General features: G+C 33.7%; 1 protein-coding gene across 1 annotated transcript; it reads left to right on the top strand.

Annotated features, from left to right (window-relative positions):
- The first annotated feature begins 1,808 nt into the window (after positions 1 to 1,808).
- On the top strand, positions 1,809 to 5,710 carry LOC127809180 (squalene epoxidase 3-like). Its single transcript, XM_052347933.1, has 8 exons — positions 1,809 to 2,245; positions 2,776 to 2,887; positions 3,038 to 3,212; positions 3,890 to 4,058; positions 4,152 to 4,370; positions 4,468 to 4,743; positions 4,830 to 5,108; positions 5,210 to 5,710. The coding sequence occupies exons 1-8, from the start codon at positions 2,003 to 2,005 to the stop codon at positions 5,312 to 5,314; spliced, it is 1,578 nt and encodes a 525-aa protein (XP_052203893.1). The 5' UTR covers positions 1,809 to 2,002; the 3' UTR covers positions 5,315 to 5,710.
- Positions 5,711 to 8,478: the final 2,768 nt, after the last annotated feature.

Consider the following 8,478-nt stretch of genomic DNA (forward strand, 5'->3'; position numbering starts at 1 on the left):
GTGTAAAAAATATTTCAATTTTATCCCGATATAATCTTATTTTACTAATTTTAATTAAATGCTATCTAAGAGTGTTGAAAAATAAGATGAGAAAACAAACCATCCAATCACATTTAAACATAAGAGATTTTACATGAAAAATTCTAAAATTAACAATTGACTAATAAATAGGATTTCACATTAAATAAAAAATTCATAATAAAAATACAAAATAATTTTTAAGATTAATCAGAATTTTTCTTAAACATCCCAACAAAGAGTGCTAAGAGTATTTGTTTGGTTCTCATGGTCATCGGTCGATGGAATACGCAAATTTGTGGGGTGACTTTTCCTCTGAAGAGGTAAGTTAGCATCCTTTATGGACTTACTTGTTTTCTCTTTGTCTTTTTTCTTTAATTTTAATGAAATAAAAATATTATTTAAATATTTAAAAGTGACACTCGCATGATATTTATATATTAATGTATTATTATATTTTATATTTAATTAATATAAATATATAATATATCAATGTAGAAATGTAACGTCAAGCTTCACTCCTAGTGTTAAAATAGCATTCTTGATAATCAAACATTCATTCTCTTCTTTAAATACAAATAACATGTATTTATTATATTTTATTTTAACATTCAAATATTTTTAATTATAGGTGATGTAATAAATACAATTTATCTAAAAATAAAATAAAATCATTATTTTTTAACAATTACCCCTAGAATAATAATAATGGCCAAATTCATATTTTTATCTTTGTATTTTTATAATTTTTTTTGTGATTACTTGAATTTTTTATTATTTTAATTACATCCTTATATTTATATTTTGGACTTAATGTAATGTTTGTAATTTGATTTTTTTTTTCATATGGTAACTCAAATTTTTCATTTCTTTTATTACACTCATGTACTATATTTTCAAGTTAATTTAATTTTTATATTTTAATATATAAAAAAATAATTAAATTGACTTAAAAATATAAATACAATTATATAATCAAAATAATGCAAAATTTGAGTTACCACAAGAAAAAAAAATCGAATTACAGAGGTTAAATTGACTTTAAAATATATATCTAAATATATAATTAAAATAATAAAAAATTTAAGTAAAAAATATAAAAATATAATTTTGGCCAATAATAATTAACGCTATCCTACTTTTAATTAATCCATAATCGTTTTCGCAAGGGCATGATTGGGCATGCCTAGTGTATAAATCTTAAACAAAATGGGTCTATATTTGTCTATTTATATGTCCAAATTAAGGGCTCCACTCCAAGCAATATATTATGAAATACTTACACGTATCTTATTATTTGCTTAAACGTATCTTATTCTTCTCCCTCACACCATCCGCGTGGTCCAACTTTGCTTGGATTTTCTATATTTTGGGTTATTTTTATCGATATTATTTGTGATTTATTTTTGATATCTTAAATCTCTATAGTATTATAATTGTGACTAGAATTTAAATTTGAGAGGTTTTTAATTTGATAATGATTAGGATTTTAAATTTAATTATGATTGAGATTTATCTTTTAATTAGAATATAATTTATTATAGTAATATTTTATTTTTTTTCTCTTAATTTCTTTCGATTTTAATTTTTCACGTTACATTTTTGTATTCGTTTATATGATTAATAATTTGATTGTGATTTATTTTCAATCTAAAATTGTAACATATAATTTAAGAAAAATTTATGTTCCGGGGCTTCCTATTAATATATAAAATTTTCACTTAATTAAACTTGTGAAGTATGTAAGCGGGTCATTAGCAAGTGACAAAAAATAGTAAAAATCAAACCCAAAATTAGAACACTTGATCCAAGGAGGTTCAGGGCCAACCACCACCACCTCCACCGCTCTCCTATAAAACGCCGCTCTCGTCCACCACCACCACCACCACCACCGCCTGAGCTTGATAAGCTTGACACAGAGAGAAGAAGAGAAGACTGAGAAGTCCGAGAACCGGCATTTGCAATTGCAGCAGAGGGCTAAGGAATGGCAGAGGAAAATTACGTGTACATCGTCGGAGCTTTCTTGGCTTCTCTTCTTGGTTTTCTTTCACTCTTCGTTCTGCGCCGGAGCCGGAGAGGCCAGGGGAGTGGGTTTGATGAGATCCGAAATGATTGCGTCCGCAGCTCCAACGCCGGCGAGGCCCGGCCAGAAGGAGGACCGGTTTCCGACGTCATCATCGTCGGAGCTGGTGTGGCCGGCGCTGCCCTCTCTCACACCCTCGGCAAGGTCTGATCTCTTCTAGTTTCTTTTTCCTTCTTTTCCTGTTTGGCTCCTCGGAAAAACATTCCTTCTCGGGAGACGAAACAAATGGGGACAGAGAAAAAAACTTCTTCAAAATTTTACGTTTGTTTTCTCTCTGCGTATGTTGCTAGTTTTCCGGGAAAGAAGGAGACCTGTTAGGAGCAACCATCCCATTTTCCCTCAAAACAAACACAGCTTAACTTTCAAGAAGCTTTATAATTAGCTAGCTGTTTGATTTGAATGGGTTAAGTAAGAAAGGTGCTTCCTTTGTCAAAGAGCCGAACTTACGTTTGATCAAGCCATTGCTTTCTTTTATCTTTTGTTTTCCCTTTCTGTGCTGTTTTAGTGCCTATAAGCTGGGAGACAACAACATGTTCAATTTCGTGCATATATGTTGTGTTCCCCTAAGGCAATTCGTTCGCTGAAGAACACACAATACTGTGAGACCAATTAATTTGTATTTCTTTCTGAGGAAAAACCTTGAATGCCAACCCAATTACCGCGATATATTGCAGGAAGGGAGGCGAGTTCATGTAATCGAAAGGGATTTGACAGAACCAGACAGAATCGTTGGCGAATTGTTGCAGCCTGGAGGATACCTGAAGCTAGTCGAATTAGGCCTCGAGGGTAATTATTAATTAAGCATGAACTTAACCCTATTTTCCATAGTTTATAATCGAAATTAGCCTTCTAAGTTTGGCCCTGGGTCCTGCTTCTGTCCTCCATGGATGGTCTACTTTGGTTTCTTATATCCAAAGCATGTGCAATTGATTTCAGATTGTGTGGAGGGAATTGATGCCCAGAGAGTGCTTGGATATGCTCTTTTCAAGGAAGGGAGAAATACTAGACTTTCCTATCCCTTGGAGAAGTTTCACTCAGATGTGGCTGGAAGAAGTTTCCACAATGGACGGTTCATACAAAGGATGAGAGAAAAGACGGATGCCCTTCCAAAGTATCTCTCTTGCCACCATTACTTACTCGTTTAACAAACTGATTATAGTAATAATTTCAAAGAGAGATAATTAGCAAGCTAGAATCCATCTAACCAACCCCGCCTAAATTGATTAAGATTTGATCTGTTGTTGTTTATACGTAATAACATGGCTGAGCACCTGGCTCAATTTTAAAGGTAACATTCACCAAGATGTAGTTTAATTACTGAAACGCTGCCTCCAATTGGAGGATTCACATAAAGATTTTGCACAAATTGCAATTCCAAATTCCTTAGAACTCCTTTTATTATAAAATAAGTTAATTTCAAGAAACTGCTGTTGCCTTTTGGCGTTAGGTTTCAGATTCTCTGGACCTCTTTTATGTGATTTTGGGACTCAACCTAACTTTGTCTCAACATGGCTCTTGTTGATTAGGGTAGTATATTATATATATATTCAAGTAATCAGCTTCTATGTCCTGAGAATTCCCTCCCCCAATGCTAAAGATCAATATGATATGGCAACTCTTTGACCTTTTATTTCAAACAAAATGAAGAGCTTCATCACATTAGTTTTCAAATACCTACTGAATCAACTTGTCTAGTCTGATATATTGTAAATCATTGTTAACTTCTGTTGTTTCATTACTTTGTTATCCATTCTATTTTCCTCATTCTGTGTTTTATTTTATATCCAGTGTAAGATTAGAACAAGGAACTGTGACATCCCTGCTTGAAGAAAATGGAACTGTCAAGGGGGTTCGATATAAAACCAAGACCGGTGAAGAGCTTAAGGCTTATGCTCCTCTTACAATTGTGTGTGACGGATGCTTCTCAAATTTGCGCCGTTCTCTTTGCAAGCCTAAGGTAAAATTCTGACAGAGTTTGGCCGGGAATTATTATCCTCTTGCAGTGCGAATAATTTGCTGAATGTTGATTAATCACTTCCATGTTTTACAGGTGGATGTGCCCTCTTGCTTCGTTGGCCTGATCTTGGAGAACCGGGAGCTCCCATTTCCAAATCATGGGCATGTTATTCTAGCAGATCCCTCGCCCATTTTATTTTATCCAATAAGTAGTACAGAGGTTCGTTGCTTGGTTGATGTGCCTGGTCAGAAGATCCCTTCAGTTGCTAATGGTGAATTGGCAAACTATTTAAAGACCATGGTGGCTCCCCAGGTATCTCTCGTTTCAATCTATCGAACTAGTTTAACGAGAACATCTTTTGGGTGCTTTAGACCACTCCGTTGGATTAATCATCGTAACAATTTCTCAGATCCCACCTGAGTTGCACGATGCTTTTATAGCTGCCATCGATAAGGGAAATATCAGGACAATGCCCAATAGAAGTATGCCGGCAGCTCCCTACCCTACTCCTGGAGCATTGTTAATGGGTGATGCTTTCAACATGCGCCATCCTTTAACTGGTGGAGGAATGACTGTGGCTCTCTCCGATGTTGTTGTCTTACGGGATCTGCTTAAGCCTCTACATGACCTGAATGATTCGGCTTCACTGTGCCGATATCTTGAATCCTTTTATACCTTACGGAAGGTAAGCTGAACTCAGATCTTTGCCATGGATATATTCCTCCTCACTCTTGGTGGAGTTTCTTTATGTTTGGTTTCCTTCTTCTGCAGCCTGTGGCATCCACCATAAACACTTTGGCCGGAGCCCTCTATAAGGTGTTTTGTGCTTCTCCAGATCAAGCAAGGAAGGAAATGCGACAAGCATGCTTTGATTACTTGAGCCTTGGAGGTGTATACTCGGCAGGTCCTGTGGGTCTACTCTCTGGTCTAAACCCGCGTCCACTGAGCTTGGTGCTCCATTTCTTCGCGGTGGCTGTATATGGTGTAGGCCGTCTCTTAGTACCCTTCCCATCGCCTAAACGTCTGTGGATTGGAGCTAGATTAATTTCAGTAAGTCATGCTGTCTTCAGGTCGTTACATGAACATAGAACAGAAAACAGGACACGAATGCAAAATCAAACGGGCCCTTAGTATCTCTCTATCTCTTGCAGGCCGCATCTGGGATCATATTCCCGATCATAAAGGCTGAAGGAGTCAGGCAAATGTTCTTCCCGGCGACCGTGCCGGCATATTACAGAGCTCCACCTGTTAAATGAAGTGCCAAATTCAGCTCTACGATATGGAGATTGGTTTGGGTTGAAAGAGAAGTAGCTTTTACCTTCAGCTGCCTTGTTCACTGACTCTGAAGTGTACAACTTGCTTGCAGGATTCTGCTGAGAAGAAGGCATGTTAGCATTGTTTATTTTTCATTTAAAATAGTTCAATATGTATTCCATTATTCAATTTTTTGTTTTGTTTTTACTATATATCAGGGTTAAATTGGTATCAATAAAGATACCCACAATAAACCTTGTCTAATCCTTGTCTTGCCTGTTAGCTAGGCTTTGCAAGCTCAGTTTGACACTCTATTACTCATGTTGCATGCAGGAGTCGTTTAAATCATTGTGAGTAATCTTTAATGGACCATGGTGATAACATCTTTAGCCATTTTATCTCTAAACCTTGCCTAAATATAGTTGCCTAACGCTCAAATCCCATGGGAGACACAATATTAAATTCAATATTATCTTTGTTGGCCAAAAGCATATTTGTAGCTATGAACCTTTGTGCTTTTTTTGTCGTACAATCCTAAATTTTTCGTGATTACAAATATGCCATTGAGCTTAAGTCAAAAACATATTTATGTCCTTAAAATTTTTTAGTTTCAAATGTGCTCCTAAATTATGTAAAATTATTTATTTAAATGCTTGTATAACAAGTGATATGTGTGTATACTGACATTATATATAGTTTTTTGACATTTCCTCAATTTTTTTTCTCTCTCTCTTTTTCGTGTCTCCTATGTCTCTTCCAATTGAATTACATAGGCTAGTTGAGTTAGATAGGTCATTGACGTACTTGAGTTGATGATCATCTCGCCATCTAGGGGATCAAAGATGGGCTAGTTTGGGGTAGCATTTCTGGCAAGAAATGTAGGAGATATCAGAAAGAGAGGAAACACAGTCGAAGAGAGAGAAAGAGAGTTGAGGAGACACCGAAAAGAGAATGAGCTAAGAAGATGCCATCAGAGAAAAAGAGGGAGCTCAAGAGACACTGGAGAGAAAGGAGATGTCGAAAAAAAAGAGAAAGATGAAGTTAAAGAAATTTTGAAAAACTGTCATGTTAGCACGCATGCGTATAATTTACTATTTATGTGTTTAAATGAGTGATTTTATGTAGTTCGAATACATATTTAGAATTATGAAAAGTTTAGAGTTTGATAAGAAAAAAATGCAAAAGTTTAAGGGCCTTTAACCTAAATTTAAGAGCACATTTAGAATTATAAAAAATTTAAAATTTCACCAAAAAAAAAAAACTACAAAAATTTAAAGACATAAATATGCTTTTCCCGTCTTTGTTTGAGCTTGTCTCACCGTTGGTCGTTTTGTCTTCTTTTTCTCTTATTTCGATTCCATCAGCTCTTCCGCACCGTAAACTATGCAAATCAGGGAATACACATGATAGACATAAATGTAGATAAACTAGATTTATCTTTCCCTTACTCACATCAATACTTGTGCTCTTATTTTTTTAATATTAATACTAGTTGAGTAATGTATTTAATCATTTATTTCTATTATTATATGTAACTGTTCAATTTAGGGGCGTTTGTTAAAATGAACAAAATAAGGTGGTATCAAGATAAGATTGTGATGCTTTCTGAATTAAGATATGGAATAATCAAGATAAGGTCGGGAAGCATTCTAAAATTTCTATCAGACTGTTTGTTAAATTTTTTAGAATCTACTAATAATTGTATTTTTTCTTTCCATGTGTTTGTTAATACATATGATAAGCACCAAGATAAGAATTTTTTTACCAAAATATCCCTATTATCAAATTTATGATTAAAATAGTATTTTATGATTAATATGAATTGTCAAAAAAATTAAGATTAAAATTAAAAATAATATTTTATTTTTCAAATTCATGTTCAAAAATAAATTTAAAAAGAGTTGAAAAGAGTTAAATAAAATATATATAGAGAGAGAAATTTAAATTTTAAAAATCAATGAAATGAATAATGTCATTTAAATTTTAAAAATTGTCAAAACATATAATAATTTAAAAATATATTAAAAAATATTAATTATAAGAGTTAAATAAATAAGATTTTTTAATAAATTTAAATCTTTAAAATGCACTAAATGACATTAATTATCTTACAAGGGGTAAATAAGTAATTCAGCCTTATCTTGAAAGAGCAAGATAAATTTATCCGAGAGGGAGGTCGGATAAATTTATCTTGAAATGAGGAGATAAGAGGTCACGTGAGGCCTTTTCCGAAAATGGTTAGATAAGGTTAACAAACACGTTGGAAATACCAAACATTCGGAATGCTTCCCATATCTAACCTTTTCTCCCTCTTATCTTGGTTAACAAACATCCCCTTAATAAATAAATATGTTTACCCAAACCCATCATATAAATCAAATTCGGCCAATTTCATATTTTTCTCTTAAACTTTACATGAAAAACTTATCATAATTTTAAATTTGACCTATTAAATACTTAATATTTATAATTTATATCTATTGACTACCTAATTTGTTTTAAAATAATTTGTGACTTACACATAAGATGAGATAGAAAAAGAAAAAAAGAAGAACATAATAAGAACTGATTGAACCGATCATTTCCTTCATTTTTTTCTTTTGTCTTCGACCGTCATTTTTGCTCGTCTTTTGTCTCCTATCAACCCAAATAGAAGAATCGAGTCTCCCATTAGTCATCCTTGTCTCGAGTGATCCTGATAGTTATATGCAAGGTGAGTTGGAAATAGAAGAAATGAAATAAAAACCAATCAAACCAATCATTTATTCTGTCTTTATCTTCACTTTCAGTTATTGTCTTTGCTTTCGTCTCTTATTTCTCGTCAATCTAAATAGAAGAATTGAGTCTCTTATCGGTTGTCGCCACTTTAACCAATTCCAACTCTTCTTGGCTCTGACTAACGACCTGCAAGTCACAACTCACTCATCATTCTCTTTCTTCAATCGATAATCCACGACCGATCCATCATTTCTTGTCCTTTTTGCTCTTATCGACGACTTATGACCAACTTACCTTTCCTCGTTCTCTTTGCCTCGACCGACAACTCACGATCTATCTATTGGTGAGTATGTACTTTGACGGTTGTTAGACATGGTGTTTTATTGCTTTATTTTACTGTTTTATTTTTACATACTTGTACATTTATTATACATTCAATATTAATTAA

Source organism: Diospyros lotus, chromosome 9, assembly GCF_014633365.1.
Source record: "Diospyros lotus cultivar Yz01 chromosome 9, ASM1463336v1, whole genome shotgun sequence".
Taxonomy (NCBI): domain Eukaryota; kingdom Viridiplantae; phylum Streptophyta; class Magnoliopsida; order Ericales; family Ebenaceae; genus Diospyros; species Diospyros lotus.

Bases quoted from the DNA above. Each gene is read 5' to 3' on its own strand.
- LOC127809180 (XM_052347933.1), top strand. From the start codon at position 2,003: ATGGCAGAGGAAAATTACGTGTACATCGTCGGAGCTTTCTTGGCTTCT. The intron at 2,246-2,775 runs GTCTGATCTCTT...GATATATTGCAG, and splicing joins TCTCTCACACCCTCGGCAAG to GAAGGGAGGCGAGTTCATGT. The intron at 4,371-4,467 runs GTATCTCTCGTT...ACAATTTCTCAG, and splicing joins AGACCATGGTGGCTCCCCAG to ATCCCACCTGAGTTGCACGA.